Source organism: Carassius gibelio, chromosome A16 (assembly GCF_023724105.1).
Source record: "Carassius gibelio isolate Cgi1373 ecotype wild population from Czech Republic chromosome A16, carGib1.2-hapl.c, whole genome shotgun sequence".
Classification (NCBI taxonomy): Eukaryota; Metazoa; Chordata; class Actinopteri; order Cypriniformes; family Cyprinidae; genus Carassius; species Carassius gibelio.
The window spans coordinates 10,462,875-10,483,215 of NC_068386.1; the positions used below are offsets into that span (position 1 = coordinate 10,462,875).

Genomic DNA, 20,341 nt, shown 5'->3' on the forward strand with positions numbered 1-20,341 from the left:
CATTGAAATATATCTTTGAACATATTGCAAACTAATCATGTTCATGGTACTTTATGCAATTTATTCTTTAGTCATTGTGATCTTAAGCTTGTCTTAGTGGTTCAGAATGGAGTTTGTGCACTGACTAATGTTGTGGTTCTTGTTTGTTTAGGCACAGGAGTGAAGGACTGCCTGTCTGAGAGGAGACAAGCCCTCTCCAGGCTTTTTTATGGCCCAGCTGGAGACTTCAGCAAGAGCAACTTGTTCTCCATTTCCAAAGACACCCTCTCTTTCCCTGGTACTTGCAGTCCTGAATTCCAGGAGCTTTTGGCAAACTCTGGTCTTCTTCAGTCGTTGCCAGAGTTGGAGCGTCCAGAGGTCGGAGACATCTTATCAGAGGTCCTCCAAGGGATGTTTCCCTCTGGGGCTCTTGCCCTGAAAGCTCTTGCTCATACCACAAATCCCAAGAGACTCCAGGAGAATCTCTTTGGAGGAAAATTCCTAAAGAGCGCTGGCAATTTCAACTTCAGCGGCACTGTTGGAAACAGTGGTACTTTGAATTTCAGTCAGGTTTTCAGGCAAGTTGGTCTGATGCAAGCTGTGACCGACTTGATGCAGTTGGCCAAGACAGTTACAGATGACTCTGCCAGTCTTAAACTAGACCAAGAGATTTCTGATGCATTTGGTCGTTCGGTGAACCTGAAAAACAATCAAGATATGATTAAACTTGTTTCAACGGCTCTTGAGAATGAGCAATTTCTAACTGTCCTTCGAGAAGCAATCAAACAGTTAAAGGCAAAAGAAAGCAGCCAGTTGGGTCCACTGTTTCGTGCCATTTTCCAGAAATCAGATGTTTGCAAGTCTGTGACTTCAACCTCAACTCTGTATGTGCCCCAGTGCTTAGAGGATGGACGGTACCAGGAAGTTCAATGCCAGGACTCAGAGTGTTGGTGTGTGGACTCTCGCGGTCTGGAAATAACAGGTTCTCGCATCACTGGGTCCAGACCGAGATGCTCATCCCAGTGTGAGAAAGAACGTCAGATGGCGATTGCAGTCAAAGCCAGCAGTTCTGCAGGATCTGAGGTCTTCATTCCTAAATGTGAGACTGATGGTGCTTATGTTGCACTTCAGTGCCTTGGCAAAAGTTGTTTCTGCGTGGACCGTTCTGGAACAAAACTCAGCATTCAGAGTTCAGGAAGCTCTGTTCAATGTGAGTCTTAATGCTAAACACAAATTATTAATTACAGAAGATCATTCCTGTATTCATGCATTTAATTCAGTGATCTGGCACATATGTAATAAACAACTCGCCAAACATCTCAATTATGCATTATAAAGGCTTTATTATATTGTTTTTTTCTTTATCTCTCTTATTTCTATAATGAGCAACTACAGAAACCGGAAATGCAGAATGTAATCATATTAACTGTGATTATTCAAGTCTGAAATGTAAAAGTTAGATTATGACTTTTTTATATGATTTGTTATGATTTAAATTAAGTTAAGTTAAGTCATATACTCATTGTATATCATGTTTTATTAATATTCCTCTTTAGGTCCAACAAGCTGCGAGGCAACAGCGACCCAACAATTCTTGTCCACAGTCCGCTCTGTTTTCTCTGATACATCTTCTATAACCCAGCTTTCTGAAGTGTACATCCCTCGTTGTGCCAGTGATGGCAGCTGGCATCAGATCCAGTGTGATGGACCTCCAGAACAAGCAATTGAGTTCTACCGTGAGTGGGTTCGGATCATAAATTCCGGACAAGACTTGCCAGTTTCAGAAGTTCTGGGAATTCTGCGAGCCTTTGCAAGAAACACAGAAGCAATGGCTTCATTCAGAGTCTTTGTATCTGAATTGTTCAAAGCTGGGCAACACCGCGTGTTCCCCGTCTTGGCAAGATTTGGGAAGTTCTCCGATATTCCATCTGACATTTTAGATGGGAACAGCAAGGCCATTTATGGACCATCAGTTTTCCTGAATCCGTTATCATTATGGAGACTGATCAGAGGAGAGGATGCTGGTTATCCAGGCCCACTATCAGATTTCAGTCTTCCTCTTGGGAGCTTTCACCTGCGTCAGTGCTGGTGCGTTAACCCTCAAGGAGACATGCTAGCAGATAGCAAGGCTCCTGTTGGACAAATCCCCAAATGTGAGTTATACACTATAGCAATTTGTGTATGTAGTCCCATTACTATCAAATCTGCAACATCTTTTCAAATATATTTTTTGTAGAATTTATTTAAATCATCTTCCTAAGATCTCTTTTGTGTGTCTCTTCAGGTCCAGGTCCATGCTCTATGGTTCAAAACCAGGTCTCTGAGTTCCTGAAGCAGGCTGAAGAGCTCATCTCCGCTTCAAACGACTCTCATGTGCCTGTGGGTTATGGTTTTCTCCTGGCTGAGAGTGTCTATCTGAGCCCTGAGGAGCTGGAGCAGATGCGCACCTCAAAGATCCCCGTCACTCAGACTCTGCTGAGCAACACCAACTCTGCGCTGAGACTCGCAGCTCATTCCAGTACAGTCTATTGTTTAATCGGTCTCAAAATAAAAAAATTAAAAAAATTCTGAAATATAGCAGTGTTCAAAAGTCTGAGACAAAATCTGAATGCCTTCACTAAGACTTAATTTGCTTTCACTTCACGACAGCCCTACATTTCTACTGGCAGAGCAGACTGATGGCCGATGACAAAGACAGACAGAGTTTAATCCTGGGATACCAGCCTTACATCCCACAGTGTGACGCTTATGGTCAGTGGCTGCCCAATCAGTGCTACCAAAGCACAGGTGAGACCATACTATTTGATCATGATCACAATATTTCATGTGAAAGGCTTAAAACAAACTGCACTTACAGTAAATGTAAATTACTCCTGTGATGGCCAAGCTGAATTTACAGCAGTCATTACTTCAGTCTTCTGTGTCATATGTCTCTTCAGAAATCATGCTGCCCAAGAAAATTTTGAAAACAATTGTGCAACAGTTGTGCTGCTTAATATTTCAGCGGAAACTGATTAATTCTTTGTAGAAAGAACATACGTTTTCTTTTATTTTTTAAACAATCTGTAAGCCTTCACTGTCACCTTTGATTCATTGCATCCTTGCTGAATAAAATCATACATTTCTTATAAATAATAATCTTACTGATGACAAGTTTTTGAATGGTGGTGTATATTTTGGTAATATTTTAATTTACTGCATTGTGGCTGAAGAACAGTATTAATTTCTTTAAAAAGAATCTTAGTGACATCACAATGTATTTGCAGGTAATTATCTCCTACGTTTGTTTTTGCTCTGTTTGATATCACAGGTCACTGCTGGTGTGTTGATGAGGAGGGAAGATACATCACTGACTCTCTGATGTCTCGTTCTGCACCCTCTCGGCAGTGTGAGAGTATCTCTAAACATTTTAATAATCAAAGTACCATATTTTTTGGACTATAAGTTGCACCTAAGTATAAGTCACATCAGTCCAAAAAATACGTCATGATGAGGAAAAAAAACATATATATAAGTCGCACTGGACTATAAGTCACATTTCTTTAGAACCAAGAACCAAAAGAAAAGATTACCGTCTACAGCCACAAGAGGGTGCTCTATGTTTTCAGTGTTGAGACTACACGAGAAGTGAGCAGCATAGAGCGCCCTCTCGTGGCTGTAGACGGTAATGTTTTCTCTCGGTTCATTTCTCTTGAGCCATGTCAAATTAATTTTGATAAATAAGTCGCACCTGACTGTAAGTCGCAGGACCAGTCAAACTATGAAAAAACTATGTGCGACTTATAGTCCGGAAAATACGGTAGTTATTCTTACTGCTTGTTCTGTTGTTTGTGTTTTAACTTCTTGATTGTGAATAAATATGTAAGCTGATTTGTAAAAATAAAATTGTCCCCCAGGTCAAACTATGTGCCAAAGGATTCAAAGTAACTTCCTGCTCTCTGATTGGACGCAAACAAGCTCTAATATCACTTACACATACAGCCCATCGTGTGAGGAGGTGAGGCTTTCTTTCTGCACTATTTGGATTGTATTGTACATACAAAAGACATGCTATGGTAACCACTGAAGGTTTAAATTTCATATTTGTCTGTCTCGTTGTGTGTTTGCATGCATATCTGTAGGACGGTGAGTTTTCGGTACTCCAAAAACCCGGTACTGTCCGTTTACAGGGGTTGTGCGTAAGTCCTATAACCGGACAAGTCATCCAACCTGCCATCACCAGTCCTTCTGGAGAACTGCAATGTAATTGTTTCAACCATTCATCTGTACAGTGTGATTTATTACCGCATGTTCTTGGATCAACAACCTCATTTGGTCAAATATATTGTCAATCGATCACAAGCCTGTCCCTGCCCCTGCTATTTTTGAATTCATATACAATTTTAATTCAGCTCGTCCAAAAATATTTTTAAATGGGAATCCATAATTCAATTTTGTAAAAAAAAAATCACAATTTTACTATTTTTGCTGTATTTTTGGTTGAATAAATGGTGCCTTGGTGAGAATAAGATAATTTTTCAAAACCAATAAAAAATTTTTAAATATTCCAAACATATAGTAAATAGAAATGAACCGCTGATAATCTCATCAAATGGGGACATTATTCAAAAGTTGAGAATTTTTCAATGGTTGATAGTAATTTTGTTCCAGCATCAATATTCAGTACCATGTAAAGAAGAGAGGCATTGAAAAAATTGTCATGTCAGACCCATGTTGTGTGCTGTAGGTCCAGGTTGGTGTTCTCTACAGAAAACTCTGGCATTGCAGAGAGAGATCGGTGTGGGCTATGAGCCTCAGTGTGTGCAGGACGGGCAGAGATTCTCACCCCTGCAGTGTGACCTGTCCTACTGTTGGTGTGTTTCTCAAAGCGGTAAGGAACTGCCAGCGACACGCACCAACCGCAGCACAGGACAAACCCCAGCCTGCGACAGTAAGTAAATTAGGTCACATTTTGCATTTATCTAAAGTTGTGCCATATGCTTGTGGCAACATGATTTCCCTTATTTGTTTCTCTTTTCAGTTCCTGAATGCCCCCTTCCATTTGAAGATATTTCCCATGGTGCTGTTCTGTGTAGCACTGTGATTGTTGCGGGTCAGCAGACGCAGCGATGTGAGCTGTTCTGTGACCAAGGTTATGTCAACACCCTTCCTGTCACCAGCTTCCTGTGTGATCCCCAGGGGAAAAACTGGCTTGATGATGCTCCACAGTCCTATGCCTGCCAAAGTAAAGGCCACACACACACACACACACAAACACACACAGTCCTATTTACCTGTTGAAACACACACAGATTGTTGCAGTATGTCCTTAAGAGATCTGTCTTTCTATGAAATCTTATTGCTCTAATTACTCTTTATCTGTTTGTACTGAGCAACTGAGTGTCTGTGATGTCCATCAGAGCCTCAGGGTTTGCAGACAGTGCAGGTGTCCGTACAGCTGAAGCTGTCCCTGGCTGAGGGTCAGCAGAGTTGCAGCGGTCAGAGTGTTGAATTTCAGGCTGCTTTGCTGCGAGACATGAGAGCTACAGGCCTCTGCAGCCTACAGGTACAGTCCAGTCTGTTAAGTTACAAGGATTCTTTAGATGGGTATTGATGCACAGTTTTGATGTGCATAATGGTTCCTTTGTGAGGAATCCACTTCCCACATTTTTCCCAGTTTTATTACATATGTCCATGAATAAAACTTTTGTGAAGGAAAGAAAAAAGAAGCAGCAGCACAATATTATAAAGACAACATGTTTTAAAATCAAATAAAGGGCTTTAATTTTTTTTCATTTTACTAAAGAGAAAGCAAATTGTTCCAATGTATTCTTAAAATATTTATATTGTATTTAGTTGGCAATACCTATATCCTTAATATCTTTTTATCTATCCAGAAATGTGTATAATATTAAGTGTTTAAATGTGTAATATGTAAAAATAATTTAAACCATGGTTGTTAATAGAATAAAATGTTTATTTTTATTTTTATGATTTGCTTAAAAATATGTATTTAATATCTTAAGTTAGATTTGACCGCCCTAAAAATGTAATTTTGTAAAAACCTTTGCAAGTGAACACAAACTTTTCTGTGTGAACGCAAACTCCCATCTTTTTTTTTTTTTTCTCACCATGTTCTTTTTGATGCTATGTAAGGGATCACTGAATCCCAATTTGAAAACCCTGTACAGGATTAATACAGCAATTTTCCCGCTAATATAATTTTAGATTGATAAAAAAACAAGAGGAAAAATTGTCATTAGTCTGCAAGAGTCATATTTAATATGTAGATGTTGTTGGCTTGCAGGACAGCATTACAACACTTTTATTAAAAAGACATTCAGAAAGCAAGGGCTTTTATTCACATATGCTTTTTCTTAGTTGAAATGTCTTGATATGTTGCATCAATGCATGTCTGTTTAATTCGCCTGCTTGTTTGTGTCTTCATATGTGTTAGCTGACCTCATCTGGCCAGACCAGCTCTGTTGCCGTCTGTGACGAGTCATCTGTGTCTCTTGAGTGTTTGAATGATAAGGAAGTCACTGCACACATCACCTTTAGGGCCAGACTCTCCGACCTGCCAATAACATCTCTCCCTGATCTCCATGACATTGGTGTGAACCGCTTTATTGCACCTTATTTAGTCCATTTCTGTACACATAACCATATTTAATATCTTAAATCAGATGCATTTAATTTCACACTGGCATTACTCTGAATTAATAATGTTTATTATTCCATCTGCTTTCTTTCTAAATAAATGCATGCGTTTATTTTTCAGATGTGGCACTTAGCGAGGAGAGGTTGTTAAATGGCGTGGAGGAGTTAATCCAAAGTGGGTCATACCGGTCAATCTTCCTCTATGAGCGTTCTCTCGCTCTTTCTATTCCTCCCTCATTTAGCTGCACGGATGGCTATAAGCAGCTCCCACAATCCACTGGGTGTGGTAGGTTGGCTTCTGTACTTGTGTACAACAAAGCAAAATGTCTTTACTAGTGTTTCTGAATATGCACCTATAAAGTTTTCTATAACCAATGCATATTTTAGCTTACTGGAATAAAAAAAGTGGTGTGCAAAATGTGTAAAGGTACTTGTTAAGGTGTTTGCAAGATTTCTAACTGCATACAACTTTCCCTACTCCTCTGTTATTAATCCTTGTTCTGTATTTGTCAAACTTTCTCCTCTTTTCCCCCACTTGACACCATCATTACCCAAACTTAATCACTCTGTTCCCTGTGTGTTTGTGTTTTTATCCTCTCTCACACGCAGTGGTGTGTCCAGCTGGTTCTTTTTCTAGTGGCGGTGTGTGTACTTTGTGTCCCCGTGATACATTTCAAGTGGAAGAAGGTCAGGCCTTCTGTTCTCCCTGCCCCTCGGGAACATCCACTGTGGCCCAGGGAGCCTTCAGTGCTTCTCACTGTGAGTACAGGCCAAGAGTAGCAGGTCTAGATGGCTGCAGTTATACATGGCAGATCTGTCAAAATGTAGATCACAGGCTTCAGAGGCAAATTCTTTTTTTCATGGTTTAAAGTCTTGTTTTCATTTTTGTCCTTTTGATATCTTAAGGTCTTACTGAGTGCCAGCAGAGTAAACGGAGTTGTACAAAGAAAGGGGAGTTCCTGTCAGCCCAGAAGGATCCCATGTCTGGCAGATGGTTTTGTGTCTCTTCACAGGGGGAGGAACTTTCTTGGACATCTTCTGATGATCCAGTAACTGTTGAAGAGTGCAAAGGTATGTGTTACAGTCAGTGTTAAGGAGTAACTAAGTAAAAATAGTGATACTTTTACATTTTAAATAGTGTGAGAGTTAATTGCAGTTGGGGCAGTCGTGGCCTAATTGTTAAAGAGTTGGACTTGTAACCCAAAGGTGGGTTACATGGGTTTGAGGATCAGTTCTGGCAGGGATTATAGGTGGGAGGAGTGAATGCCACGAGTGAGATTTGAGGCACCAAACCTCCAAATGCTCACTGCTCCAGGGTGTGTGTGTGTGTGTGTGTGTGTGTGTGTGTGTGTCTTCATTACTCACTGCTTTGTGTGTACACTTGGATGAGATAAATGCAGAGCACAAATTCAGAGTATGGGACACCACATACGTCACAACACTTAAATGTAGTGGAATGTTAACAATTGATCGAATTGAACCATGAAACTGAAAGGACTGCGCATGTGCAATGATGCAGAAATAACGTATGACGCACGGAACGTCTTCCTTTTGAATAAAGTGTTGTATAAATGTGTGTCCTGTCATAATAAAACTCTCATTACACTCTGAAACTGTGAAGTTGAGCAGGACAGCCTTGTTTTGGATACTCATCCGCAGACAAACCCGTTTTGGGCATGGGCATTTTTTCTCGCATGATAAATATGAGCAGCACAGCGGTTTATATGTTTATTTATCCATAAAGGTGTATATAATAATTCTGCTGTTAAAAACAAATAAAGAAACCATGTAGGAGGTTGGTTATGTGCAAACAGTGAGAAACTCAATATTATCTATGTCACTTTCACTTTTCACTTTCACTATTTGAGCAGTGTGCGCATGTCTAGAAAAAAAAATCCGATTTGAAGCTTGTGACATATAAACGCGCACAATAACCGGATCACTTTTAGCGTTCATGTAAACACTACAATCAGATTCATCAATCGTAATGAATTCAGTCCGATTGAACCAAAAAGTGTGCCTGTAAACATAGCCATTGTGAGTGATTCATCCATGAACTTGTTTCATTATTTAAAAAAGTTTTTGACCTTTTTATTTAATCAAAATATCATAAATCAATCTTCAGAAGAAACTTTATTTCTTTGGTCACATATGCTGAACCTCTCCAGTCATTCAGTCCACTTAAACCCTGTGTCTTTCTTACAGTTGTCTGCAGTTTTGCTTTTAAAACTGCTTATATTCAATCAATAGAACCAAATCCCCCTACTTTTTTAAAATGTTTTCCTCAGATGTGCATCACAATATGGAAGAAAATGTCACGCTATTTCCACTTCATTGCAACTTTAAATTCTGTTCTTTGTTACTGTTTATTTGACTGGTATTAGTACTTTCTGATGTATTTTTCTCCTTATAACCCTGTCCTAATTGACATCTTGATTGTTTTGTGTCAGATAAATGCTACTCTGGTTGTAAAAGTATGATGGTGATAGTTTTATATTCAGAAAGATATTATCTTCTTAAATAATGTCAATGTAGTTAGCCACTTTTTGTTAGTAAGTTATAGTGTATCCAACTACTGGTTTAAAGTATAGCTTGCTTAGTGAGCTACAATTCGAATGTACCTTCCACAAGCCTTGCTAAAGTATCAGTTCAACGGTGCTTATAAATGGGCAAATCTTTATCAATATGAAAGGACAAACAATATCTGACTTAATGTATGTATGCTCAGTATATCATTCTTTGTGTGTCTACAGTAATGGAAAAGTTTGCGGTGGTTGCCTCTTCCTCCCTGCTGCTTAAATCTGAGAGTGCTGAAATACTGAGCTCTGAGTCTTCAACCCAGCCAAAGGAGAAACAGCTCAGGAAGTGTGTGCTTGGTGAGTTACACTGTTATATATTGCAGTTGTGCACCTGTACTTGAATTAGCCAGATGTACACTCAGACTTTTAATGACTAATGTTGATCACATCCCTCTCTGTTAGATTGTGCCCTGGAAGATTCGTGCCAACATCTGGCTATTTTCAGGGAAAAAGAGAAAACTTTCTGTGAACTGTATAGCACAAGTGTGGATAATGTTGAATGCAGGACCTCTGAACAAGTATGAAGGATATTTAAGTGTTATAATTTGGCATTGAGTCTTTTTTTTTTTTTGGTCTAGTGAAAAGTGTCATGATTATTGCTAAAAAGAGTCTTGTGGTTTGTTTGGCATTGCAGAGCAAAGGGTTTTTGGGAAATGATGGTGCGGAAATGTTCCAAACTCTCAACTGTGTTCTGAAAATAAAAGCAGATGAACCCGGTCTGATTGTGCTGAGAAAGAAAGGTAAGATTATCAGATAAATCATTAAATCCCAAATGTTCTCGGTTGGGTTAGTTATTGTGAGTCACCTGGACCCCTTATTGGTTACACATAGCAATAAAACGTGGCGATGCATACAATATCATGAGAGTTTGAGTTTGTCTGAATAGAGAATTAACTTTTCTAAAAGGGAAAGAGCATATTACAATAAAATATTATCAAGATACATAATTGAACTCCAGTCCCAAAGATTCATTTGTGGTTTGTAAGTAATGATTTTAGCAAAGTGGTTTAGTCATCTGTGGACACAAGAATAAAGCAAATTGTAATAAAAACATTCCTGAAGCTTGTTCTTTTATGAGATGAATGACTTGATATTTTTTGACTCCTCTCAGGAACAGAGCTCCCAGTGTCTGGTTATTTTTGTGCGGCCCAAAAGCATTTAGATGCACTTGCGTTTCTTGCCCATGATTTGAATAACATCTCTTCTTCTTCCTTTCTCTTTTACTCTCCACTCTTCATCTTCTGAAAGGTCATGAATTCAGCACAGCAGGCCCGAAGAGTTTTGAGAGGCTGAGTTTCCGTAAGACCGGTTCTGGAGTGTATCGGACACTTGTGTTTGATGCGCATGGAACTACTCTGGCTGACGTCCATCGCTTCTGCGTCAACTCTTGCAGTCGAGAGAGCTGCTGTGATGGATTCATCCTTAACCAGAATGTCCTCGATGGAGGTCAGAGGCACTTTCACTCATTACAAGCAAATGTAGCAATCACTACAATACAAAATAAGTCGTGTCATGCTTATTCAAACTGGGGAGGGCACGTGGCCACACATTTCTTTGACTATGTCTTTTGGCAATCTTTTTAGCTGTATGTATCACATCTGTGTTTAATGTTGTTAAATGGCTTGTTTCGTGTCGTGCAGGCTCTATCATGTGTGGGCTCCTGAGCGCTCCTTCAGTGCTGCAGTGCAGTGAGGCAGACTGGGATGCGAGGGGCGTGGCCTCCTCCAGCCGCATCTGTGGTGCTGGTGTCCAATACAGCAAACAACTGAAACGTTTCACTTTCAACTTTGGCGGACAGAACTTTACCATCAGTATGAATCTTTGTATACGTACACACTCCAGATTTCATAACAAGCAGTTTTAGACTGTGCACAAATATGTTTAAATGTTGTCTAAAACTTGCACAACTTGGTTCAGCGGTTATTTGACCTTTATCAAATGTTTAGTTTCCAGTGGTTGCTCTGTATTGCTTCATTCTGGTGTTTTTTTCCCCTCTTGGTACACGTGTTATAAACTCAAACATTTAGAGATTTTACACTCTCTGACTGATTTTGAAATTCAATTGTATGTCTTATATACAGTATGATGGGCATTGTAATGGAAATTAACATTTCTTGTAGATGATGCAGCCTTACCGGCATCCAGCAAAAATAAAACAGGCTACCAGGAAACTCTCTTTAGCTTCCAACGTATCTACCTTTGGAAAGGTTTGGAAATAGTCTGCATGCCACTAATAAACCATTTTAAAAGCCTGTCATAAACAAAAGCATATATTTAAAGGAATTATGATCTAGCTTTTATTCTTGTATAATCTAATGGTTATAATTTACATCTTCAGAGTCTGATATGAACACGCGTCCAAAAACTCCCTCGGCTTGCATTGGATCAGCTGTTTTAGAAGATTCCGAAAGTACACTTTCTGGTATGAATGAATGAAATAAAGCCAAACTAGTTTTACAAATATATATGTACTTGTTAAAGCATTTTTTGTGCTTAAAAGTAAATTGCACTTTTTCAAATTAAATTGTAAAATATATATTTAAATGTTATTTTTTTTTCTTTCTAAATTGATCTTCTGTCCATTTAGACTCAATAAAGGAGACATTTGGTCCTCTGGAGGACGGTGATGTACAAGTCGACCCAGAGAGGGAACTTCCCAGTCAGCTTTACTGGATCTTTAAACACCAATACACTTTCCAGGAGGCACAGCTGTGGTGCCTGAAACGTAAGATGCAATAGCCTCATGAGAAGCTATTTGCTTACACCTAAATACAGTACTTACTAGATGTCTGTGCAGTGCAAGAATCTTTCACATTCTGATCTGTGAATATGGGATTTGGGTTTCAGGCTGCGGAGAAGAACAACTCTGTCACGTGTCCGACATTCGTGATGAAGGCCCTCTGTATTTTGCATGTGCATTGTATCCTGACACTCGTGTATGTGGGGCGTATGACAAACCTCTCAGGCAGGCGTGCAGTTTAGTGATGACACAGAGACCTCAGAATGCATACCAGAAGAACGGTGAGTCATTTATACACAAAAAGGCCATGCTTTCACTACAGTTAAGTGATGATTTAATTTATGATTCAAAAGTATGGTTATTTTAATTATTTAGTTCCATTTGCATTTGAAATAATGAAAACACAATAACTCAAAAGTTATTTTGTTGTCATACCCCATTCCTCAGATAATCACATATACTGTACACTATATATTATACTATATTGGACAAATGCAGATTCATGACTGTGGTCTATGGTAAAGTCTGATGTCTTGATATTTCACAGCTGCTAAATGCTTCTGCTGCTGTCAAAAGTGCCAATCTTATCTGTTGACATCTCAGAAATTGTTGTTTCATGACCCCTTAAGTGTGAAATCTAATGGAAATCCCACCAGCCAAAATTCAGATCATTCTCACACTCACTCATTTAAAATTCACATGAAGTTACACACAATGGTATCACATTTTGTAGCAATTTAGTGATTTTCTACTAGCATTTATGCGATCCATGCTACTAAGCTTTTTTCACTTTTAGCAGATATAATGATCTAGAATTTACAATAAAAGTGTGCCCAAAAGCACACTTGGAAGTTTGTATTTGTATAAATGTTCCACTGTCTTTTTACCAACCTATTACGCCAAAGAGCTTTTGATCAAGTTCTGACATCACTTTCTTTCCCTCGTGCAGTTTCTCTTTTAGGAAGTGTGAAGAGTTTCTACGGTCGTGTTCCTTTTAAGAAGATGGTGTCCTACTCTGTACGCAGTAGAGTCAGTCTGTCCAGTAAATCTATTACAGAAGGGTGAGTGGAAAACCAACAAATTTGTTTCCATGTCAGTTTATTTGTTTCCTCCATGCATAATGCCGTTTTAATTTTTCGAGCAGGTTTTTTGAATGTGAGAGGCGATGTGATGAAGATCCATGCTGCCGTGGCATAGGATATGTCCGAGATTCAGGTGTACCTAGTACGGAAGAACCTTTTCACTCAGACGAGTCTCGTAATACACAACTCATCTTGGTTCACATTCACTCAAAGCATATGTATGTGAGGTCTAATCTGTGGAATGAAACCACTCACAGTTGGTCTCTGTTTTGCGTTTGTACAGGATCAGATGTGTTGTGTCTAACTCTGAATAGTCTGGGTATCCAGACGTGTGGTGAGAATGACGATACTAACTGGAGGATTCAGGACTGCTCTCCATCCAAAGTGCAGACTGAAGTCTATCCCTTCGGCTGGTATGAAAAGCCAGGTATATCTGAAATCCATGTGCCTTTACTCTGTGTATTTCAATAAATGGAGAATTCCCATTATGTGACTTTTTGAATTAAATGACTTTCAACATCAGATTTGTTTATCTCTGTAGTAAACCAATGGATAAAGAATCCCAGTGTGTGTCCACCATTTAGTCTCCGCTCTCCCTCAAAGAACGGTAAGAGTCTCTTAAATAAATAATACCTTTCTGTTTCCTAACAAATGTATTATTTTGTATTACTAGATAGTAATTTAATTCAGTCATTTATGTAATTTTCACACATCATTCTTGATTTTATTGCTTCTTTGCAAGCAGCTGATTTGAAGAACTGGAAGCAATTGGATGCCAGCTCTGTCAAGGTGGATTCATCTGTATCAGCTTTTGACATCGTCCACATAAGCAGAGATATAGCAGACGATCTGGATAAAGTCAGGGACTGGTGTCTATCTGGTAATGTTTCTAACTTTGTTGTGGTTTTTGTTTTTTTTACTCAGAACTTTTACAGGAAGCTGATGTGTTCGATCCACACGTTACATGCTGAACACAGAGCAATTTGATGTAGCAACATGCAGTTTGCTTTTGATCTGAATAAATATTGCATTTCTTATGCTCACCAAAGCTGCATATGTTTAATCAAAAATACAGTATAAAGAGTATTATTTTGAGATATTGTCACAATTTAAAATATCGGTTCTATTTTAATGTGTTTAAAAATGTGATTTATTCCCGTGATAGAAAGGCTGAAATAATATACAATCCATTCATAATTAATTTTAATTACATTTTAATTGAATTATTAATAATAAGAAGATTAACATATTTAGTTTTTTGCAATTTACAGTACAGATAGTATGTGGTTATCCTTGTCTTCTGATAACTTTCTGCTCTTCTGTAGCCTGTGAGGAGAGTGAGTCCTGTTCAGCTGTGTCTGTTGATAGCAGAGAGTCAGCCTTGAGATGTGTGATGTATCCAGACACACACACCTGCCTTTCTACAACCAGCGGCCAGCGCTGCTTCCTAGTCACCAAAGAGCCTGCTCGGGCGGTTTACGTCAGGACAGGTGGCACCACAAAACATTCTTCAGTTTATTCAGAGCGTCTGATCTCTTTCACCCCGACAACACAGATGTCCAAACATTTCTTTATAGGTTTACGACAAGAGTTGACTTCTGTTTCCATTCCTGATCACGGGACACTTCTCGGAGAGAGCGAGGTGAAACCCATAACTGGCTCAGATAGCAAGCGTGTAACCTATTTCCTGGGTGTCCCTTACGCTCGTCCACCAGTCGGAGAGCTCCGCTTCAGCCCTCCGCTGCCAGCTGACTGGACCGGTACCTGGAATGCCACGTTTTCTCGGTGGGCAACTGTGTTTGCAGAATGTGAATTAACATACATTTATCCCATAAAGTTGACTGGCTGGCTTACTGCAGAATTAGTAAAGTCACTTTTCCGGAGTGTGATCTGGTTTGTTTTATCATAACTGTTTTAGATCCAGCTGTCTTCAACCTGGTGATCCCGGTGACTCCACCTCCAGTGAAGACTGTCTGTACCTCAATGTGTTTGTTGCTAGTAGTGTGGTAAGACCCACATGAGCTCAAAACAAGCATAGATACATATATAAATAAATTATTTTATTTATATATACATGTACACTACTATTCAGATGTTTCCAGTCGGTAAAATATATATATATATATTTTTACTGGCCCCAGATTTCTGAACAATATAATAAATACACTAATGTAATGTTACAACTAACTTTGTTCTTTTTTCTCAGTTCTCATTCTCACGGGGTTTTGCATATGTTAATACTGCTTTCATAAACCACTGTATCTGCTGACGGTGGTGTAAATGCTGTTATTGGTATTCATAGTACACTTTTTCTGTTTTGCCACAGGGAAAGAACGCTCCGGTTCTGGTGTTCTTCCACAACTCTGGATCGGGTCTCTTAGATGGGTCTTACCTCGCTGCTGTTGGCAACATAATTGTAGTGACAGCCGGTTTCAGGGTGGCCGCTTTCGGTTTCCTCAGTGCAGGTTCCCAAAAACACACAAACACATATAAACATGAAAGTGTTCATATATACATCTTGATATAATGACTCTAACCAGCCCCACAAATGTCTTCTATTTTAAATATATTTTAAATGTAATGGCAAATCTAAACTTTCTGTAGCCACTACTCCAGTCTTCAGAGTCACACGATCCTTCAGAAATCTTTCTCATACGCTGATTTGGTGCTGAAGGAAGAATTCTTATTATCAAAGTTGAAAGCAGTTGAGCTGCTTAATGTTTTTGTGGAAACCGTGAAACATAGTTTTCTGGATTCTGTGATGAAAAGAAAGTTCAAAGTTCACCTTTAAACAGTTTAATGCATCCTTGCTTAATAAAATAAAATACTGTAAGTCGCTTTGGATAAAAGCGTCTGCTAAATGCATAAATAAATTAAATGGAAAAAATAATAATAATAAAATACATTTTGGTTTCAGGACCAGTTCTCACTATTAACTAGTTGCATATTACTAGCATACTGGTTGTTTATTAGTACTTACACAGCAGGTATTAATCCTTTATTCTGCATGACCATATTTTTTTATTATATATCCTACACTAGAATTAAACTGTGTCCTGGAAGCTCTGTCGGGTTAGAACGAAATGACATTTTGCAAAAATGTGATACTTTATTCCATAAAATGGAATTCCAAAAAGAAAAAAAAAAAGGAATGGATATGGTTATGGAATATAGTTATGTAATGTTCATGTGAGAAGTTCCATTCCCCACAGTAGTTGTAAAAATATTCAGATTCTTTTCTCCTACTTAAGTATGAAAAGGAGGCCTTTGAGTGGTCTGCCAGGATGAGCTTTCATTTTCCAGCCAAAAACAACACACAGTGAAAGCTGTGCAGAAGTGTGACTGGCTTCCTTACATTTCTTGAATTGTTTGTGACAATGGTATTTCCCAGCCAAACCTCTGTGGAGGTGTGAATACGTTATTAAACATAAAAAATATATATTTATTTCTTGATTTTTCAGTCATTTATTTCGAATCTTCTTGCATCACAGCTTTCAGAATCAGAATGAGCTTTATTGCCATTTAATATATGTGTGGAAAACACATTTGGATATGCCTGATGGTGAATTGAATTCTGTTGAATCTGTGTAGATTCCAGTGCTCTGCCGGGGAATTATGGGTTGCAGGACCAGGCAGCTGCTCTGGGATGGGTTCAGAAGAACATTGCTCTTTTCGGAGGAGACCCCACTAAAGTCACTGTAGGGGCAGAGAGAAACGGTGCCGACATTGCGAGTCTTCATCTTACCTCACCGTCAGCTTCATCACTTTTCCGCCGAGCTTTACTAATGGTAAGAACAGAACTCTTAAGTCCCACTGCTGGTGACATTACACAACTGTTTTATGTCACATGTCTGTAGTCACATTTGCAGAAAGAGCAACGTTCGCCAGTCTAAAAATAATGATACAAGGTTGCACAAGCGTCTTAAAACATTCAGCCTCAAAGTTTCGTAAGCCTAGGTTTAAATAAACACATGCTTTGCTTGAGGAACTGTTTTAAATGTTTCAGATGATTCTCTGACAAAAAGTCTGTCTATTTCCAGTCCACACACAATGCCTTTATATATCCTTCGATCAGCTTTTGAGCTCCTGGAACGAATCAGCTGTGATTTATCAAAGCACCTCCTCATAGTTGTCTTCCACAGTAGCCAAACTGTCAAGCTGGTGGTTTTGTGTCATGTAGACAGACCTCCACCTCTTCTTCACGCTAAATCTCTTTTTCTCTGGCTTCTCTTGCTGTCCCAGCAAAGACAGGTAGGAAGAGACACTGTTCTGAACCCCATAGCTGACCCCTGAAGGGCTTGTGCTCTGTTGGACGAGCTCCGAGCTGAGCAAGGAAAAGTGCATTAGTATTATAGATGTTGTCTGAAAATACTTTTAAAAAAATGCTTTCGTGTTCATATGATAGTTCAACCACTTATCAAATAAATTAATTTCAGTTTTAGAGGAGAAACAAAAAGCAAAATTGTTAAATATACACTACCATTCAATAGGTCAATAGGTTTTTCCTCCCCAAATAAATAAAAAATTTTATTCAGTAAAAAATAAAATGCTGTTCATTAGAACTCATCAACAGTAAATTTAAATCATTTTCACAATATAGCAGTTTCTGCTGTTTTTTTTTTTTTTTGGTCCATATGCAGCTTTGGTGAGCATAGATGACTACTTTCAAAAACATGAAAATATTACTGACCCTATACATTTGAGCGGTAGTATAGGGAACAAAATTTGAGTGGCTGTTATTGATCGTATTACCTGTTCACTGCTCTCCAGTCAAAAGCTTTTCTCTCCTTAGGTGTTTTTGTGATCTTACTCAGGGGTGTTTCACAGGCGGTCAGGCATGGGCCAGTTAGAACACAGCACAGTCCATCTGCTATATCTGAACCAGAGCAAGAGGGAAAAATCTGCATCAAACCGATAAAACTGCTTGTTTTTTGGTTTACCAGAGTAGTGTTTTTTTTCTATTATTATTATTTAGTAGTAATAGTCATTTTTTTATTTGTTTTTATTTTTGTTTTGTTTTTATTTACCAGAGTAGTGGTTGACCAGATCTTCCAGACATTGAAATGTGAGACGTGGAGAGATGAAGTACCAGTTGTTTGGCATTCGAACTATTCGATAATGCTTAATTTTTCTGTGGCGCACAGATAAGGTGTACATACCTACAAAAATGCAATCAACATGATTGTAACATCAGCCATATTACTGTATAAGCCAACATATTATTTAGAAGACCCTTAAGTTGGCCTATTTATAAAACTCTTGTCTGTCAGACAATTCTAAGTGGGCGGTTGTCATCCAGAATAGGCTGAAATATGGACCAGAACTGAAGCTCTGGCTGTTTGGCAATAGTCTAAAGTATAATGTTCCTTTTAAATGTGTATTCTGACCTTTTGTGCTCTCTCTGATCAGAAATGACCCCACTCGGTTTCCTGGGAGTTGCAGCAGTTCCTCAGCTTTTGGTCTGGTCACAGTTTCAAACAGCCAGCTGAGACCGGCAAGAATGTTTCCATTAACACTTAGAGAGCATTAAATAACTAGTGGAATCTAAATGAGAAGTAGCTAGTTTAGTTGGCGAGTCAGAACCTACCCATGGTAGACTTTTGTGGCGTGACAGTGTGGTATATAGTTCACTTCCTTAGTGTTGACCGAGTAGACCTTCCACCAGTACCCTTCCCTGAAAGAAAGGGAGACTTAATGCATGTGTAAAAATGCATGTGGACAGTTTGTACTTTTAAAGTTTATAATGATCAAAAACCAACATATTTCTATTTCGTGAAAAGCAGTTTTCTGTATACGTTAAACAGCAGAAGTTAACACGGCTTCAAGGTTTCGAGGCCGGTTGTGCATTCACACATTACGCCCAGCAACTGTCAATGTTAATGAGGGCAAATATAGTTTAATAACATACTAACACTTCAATCATACAAACTCTCTCTCTATATTTATATATTTAGATGTTTCTAGAATGGCACTGAAAACTAATGACTGCTGAGAATTAAGCTTACGATCACATGAAGAAATTACATTTTTAATTATATTAATATAAATATAAAGGTATTTCAAATTGTAATAATATTTCACAAAATTGCTGGGGTTTTTTGTGTTTTCGAAGGAAGGAGGAAAGAAAAAAACCTATTTGTTGTAGCATATCTTGAGTAATCTTGTAAGCCATAACAGCATACTGTTAGCATACAGTGTTAAAAACTATTCTAGAAATATGTGATGATAATACTTACTCCGACACTATTTTCAGCCAATCTCCCGTTCTAAATATAGGCTCGCAGATATCAGGAGGAGGGTAGTTATCCAACACTACTGCTGTGTCATTCTCATCCACTAAAACAGAAAATATATATATATATGTTCATAATGTTTATGTATGTTAGTTGTTTTTTATGTCAAAGATAACTTAGCTCTTTGGTTCTTGCGAATGAAACAAACCTGTATATTTGTGCAGTTGTGTTAGGAAGTCATTTAGTATTAATTATTACTACTTAAGTTGCAATGCTAGGAAGTACTTCGAATATATTCCTTAAGCCTTTGAGCTAGCATTTTAACTTGATCATTTAATTCAAGAATGATGACTAAAAAGAAAAACAAACTTCCTTGTTTGTTAATATTAAGTCAAGGGTGTTACAAGCCAGTGTTGTGCGCTTGTGTCCAATTTTAGAGATTTCACGTTTTTTTTAGGTCGAACTCTAAATTAATTTGTTTTTGCCAGAATGGAGAAGTTCCGCTTATTCTATCGAATATTATTTCATTTCAAGGACAAACCACAGCTAACACCGCACATTATGTGTACACGGAGCACCGACATATGCTTAAGTATTAATACAGTTTGAGTCTCTTCACACACCACAACATCTGTAAATGATTGAAACGATGTGCCATCAGCCTACAATAACTCGGAACGTCACTTGAAACCAGTCACTTGAACAGAGCTCAGCATTTTCGTACCTCTTGGTGGAAGGTCTTCATTAGTACGAGCTTGTTTGAAATCCTCCAGGGTTCTTTGGCCGGCCAGAGTGGCTCCCATTGTCGGGTCTATTCCTACAAATTTACCACATCCAATCAGCCATCAGATGTCTTTCCAAACCCAGACAATCTCCCTTTCTTAAAGATTCTGTTATTGTTCTGTTTTACAACTTCCCACTGATGAGAGTATAAGGGCATGGCCTGAGTAAACGGGGAAGCTGTGTGTCTCACCACACTTTCCACTTCACAATAAGCAAAAATAGGAAGTGCTGAAATGAAACGGCTTTATAATCGCATGCAAATTAATTCAGGAATGCTCTATATATGGAAGAAATGCACAGCTTCTG

General features: G+C 38.6%; 2 protein-coding genes across 4 annotated transcripts in view; one reads left to right on the forward strand and one right to left on the reverse strand.

Moving 5' to 3' along the window:
- tg (thyroglobulin) overlaps positions 1-20,341 on the forward strand; it is a 28,069-nt gene that overhangs the window by 3,123 nt on the left and 4,605 nt on the right. The window contains exons 9-41 of one of the 3 annotated variants that reach the window (XM_052618342.1): positions 152-1,189; positions 1,536-2,132; positions 2,264-2,497; positions 2,629-2,766; positions 3,290-3,367; positions 3,876-3,976; positions 4,101-4,221; positions 4,706-4,909; positions 5,000-5,203; positions 5,379-5,524; positions 6,416-6,572; positions 6,740-6,904; positions 7,228-7,377; positions 7,525-7,689; positions 9,372-9,494; positions 9,600-9,715; positions 9,832-9,937; positions 10,446-10,643; positions 10,838-11,008; positions 11,318-11,404; positions 11,536-11,619; positions 11,785-11,922; positions 12,045-12,218; positions 12,887-12,998; positions 13,082-13,194; positions 13,303-13,446; positions 13,561-13,626; positions 13,765-13,899; positions 14,345-14,509; positions 14,597-14,804; positions 14,938-15,025; positions 15,346-15,484; positions 16,611-16,807. In XM_052618342.1, the coding sequence (XP_052474302.1) occupies positions 152-1,189; positions 1,536-2,132; positions 2,264-2,497; positions 2,629-2,766; positions 3,290-3,367; positions 3,876-3,976; positions 4,101-4,221; positions 4,706-4,909; positions 5,000-5,203; positions 5,379-5,524; positions 6,416-6,572; positions 6,740-6,904; positions 7,228-7,377; positions 7,525-7,689; positions 9,372-9,494; positions 9,600-9,715; positions 9,832-9,937; positions 10,446-10,643; positions 10,838-11,008; positions 11,318-11,404; positions 11,536-11,619; positions 11,785-11,922; positions 12,045-12,218; positions 12,887-12,998; positions 13,082-13,194; positions 13,303-13,446; positions 13,561-13,626; positions 13,765-13,899; positions 14,345-14,509; positions 14,597-14,804; positions 14,938-15,025; positions 15,346-15,484; positions 16,611-16,807 (6,062 nt within the window). The remainder of the gene's footprint in view (positions 1-151; positions 1,190-1,535; positions 2,133-2,263; positions 2,498-2,628; positions 2,767-3,289; positions 3,368-3,875; positions 3,977-4,100; positions 4,222-4,705; positions 4,910-4,999; positions 5,204-5,378; positions 5,525-6,415; positions 6,573-6,739; positions 6,905-7,227; positions 7,378-7,524; positions 7,690-9,371; positions 9,495-9,599; positions 9,716-9,831; positions 9,938-10,445; positions 10,644-10,837; positions 11,009-11,317; positions 11,405-11,535; positions 11,620-11,784; positions 11,923-12,044; positions 12,219-12,886; positions 12,999-13,081; positions 13,195-13,302; positions 13,447-13,560; positions 13,627-13,764; positions 13,900-14,344; positions 14,510-14,596; positions 14,805-14,937; positions 15,026-15,345; positions 15,485-16,610; positions 16,808-20,341) is intronic. The other 2 variants (XM_052618343.1, XM_052618344.1) reach the window with 2 other exon arrangements.
- On the reverse strand, positions 16,461-20,241 carry LOC128030592 (src-like-adapter). The gene is made up of 7 exons (XM_052618345.1): positions 19,977-20,241; positions 19,256-19,355; positions 18,607-18,693; positions 18,407-18,504; positions 18,047-18,178; positions 17,772-17,895; positions 16,461-17,343 (listed from the first exon to the last, which is right to left on the reverse strand). The coding sequence occupies exons 1-7, from the start codon at positions 20,053-20,055 to the stop codon at positions 17,130-17,132; spliced, it is 834 nt and encodes a 277-aa protein (XP_052474305.1). The 5' UTR covers positions 20,056-20,241; the 3' UTR covers positions 16,461-17,129.

Excerpts from the sequence above, each read along its gene's own strand:
- LOC128030592 (XM_052618345.1), bottom strand. The coding sequence starts at position 20,055 with ATGGGAGCCACTCTGGCCGGCCAAAGAACCCTGGAGGATTTCAAACAA. Across the intron at positions 18,694-19,255 it reads TGGCTGAAAATAGTGTCGGA|GGAAGGGTACTGGTGGAAGG; the intron begins GTAAGTATTATC and ends CCTTTCTTTCAG. Across the intron at positions 18,505-18,606 it reads GCCACAAAAGTCTACCATGG|CTGGCTGTTTGAAACTGTGA; the intron begins GTAGGTTCTGAC and ends TGCCGGTCTCAG.